Genomic DNA, 985 nt, shown 5'->3' with positions numbered 1-985 from the left:
AGGTAAATGCTTCTTAATAAAGAATAAAACTATTGGGAATTTTTTTTTTTTATTATCTCCAAATTCATAATAATAGTTGCAGCAGACAATCAGAACAGACACTTCTGGAAAGTTTTTAGTTTGTGTTAAAATTAAATTAAAATTACTATTTCAAAATTATAGTGTGAAAATTAGTGGACATTTATTTTTACATAACTAAATATAAGTAATTATAGGTAAAAAATACCCTATTCACCACAGTGAATTTGTTAACAATAGAAATGAAAAAGACATTTCTTTTGATCTATTTTATATGCTATCCCAATTAAATTTCTCTATGATTAAAAAATTCAACAATAGTCAAGTAATAAGGATGATGAAAATCAATGTTAAATTCTTGTTACTTTCCTTGGAAGTAATAACATGATGTCAGATCAGTAAATGAAAACAATAAATTTTGCCAATTAGAATCATCAGGCTAATAGCCAAACAACATTTTTTCTAAATTAACAGCTTTTGCTCTCTCATACGATGATGAACTGAAAAGCTCTGTGAAGGAATCAAATATTTTAGACAATAATAAAGAAAGTGAAATTACTCATCAACTAACATAACTCTAAAATTGGGATAACTTACTTACAGTTTAGATGAGAGTAAATATCCATGACTAACAACTGGAGTTCATTCATGACAAGAATTCCTAGGCAACTGTAACATATACTACAGTCTGTTCATTACTGTTGTAATTAGTATAGCATTTACTATTAGCTTCCCTATATAGCTGTATTTATGGAAAAGCAAATATAATTGCTTACCAAGATGGTGGTAACGATTAAAGAGCGATTGGACAGGGAATCTGTGATGTTTGCTGGTTTGCCTTTCTGATTCTCTGTCATGTTAAGGCCACTCAATGGATCCCAAGTTCCAACCTATAAAATAGCAAATTACTGTGTAAATCGTTCATTAGTTACATTGCAGCACCTAAAAAAGTGCACTTTAAGGAAAA

At 29.0% G+C, this 985-nt stretch overlaps 1 protein-coding gene across 1 annotated transcript in view; it reads right to left on the bottom strand.

Moving 5' to 3' along the window:
* Positions 1 to 794: 794 nt before the first annotated feature.
* The window catches only part of LOC103773800 (glutamate receptor ionotropic, kainate 2-like), a gene marked incomplete at both ends in the record, with an annotated part of 11,068 nt that continues 10,877 nt past the window's right edge, over positions 795 to 985 (bottom strand). The window contains one exon of the mRNA XM_008941177.1: positions 795 to 908. Within this exon, the coding sequence (XP_008939425.1) occupies positions 795 to 908 (114 nt within the window). The remainder of the gene's footprint in view (positions 909 to 985) is intronic.

This window comes from Merops nubicus, unplaced genomic scaffold (assembly GCF_000691845.1).
Source record: "Merops nubicus isolate BGI_N331 unplaced genomic scaffold, ASM69184v1 scaffold1305, whole genome shotgun sequence".
Taxonomy (NCBI): Eukaryota; Metazoa; Chordata; class Aves; order Coraciiformes; family Meropidae; genus Merops; species Merops nubicus.
Note: the sequence above shows the minus strand (reverse complement) of the source record. Positions and strands in the feature narration are given on the sequence as shown.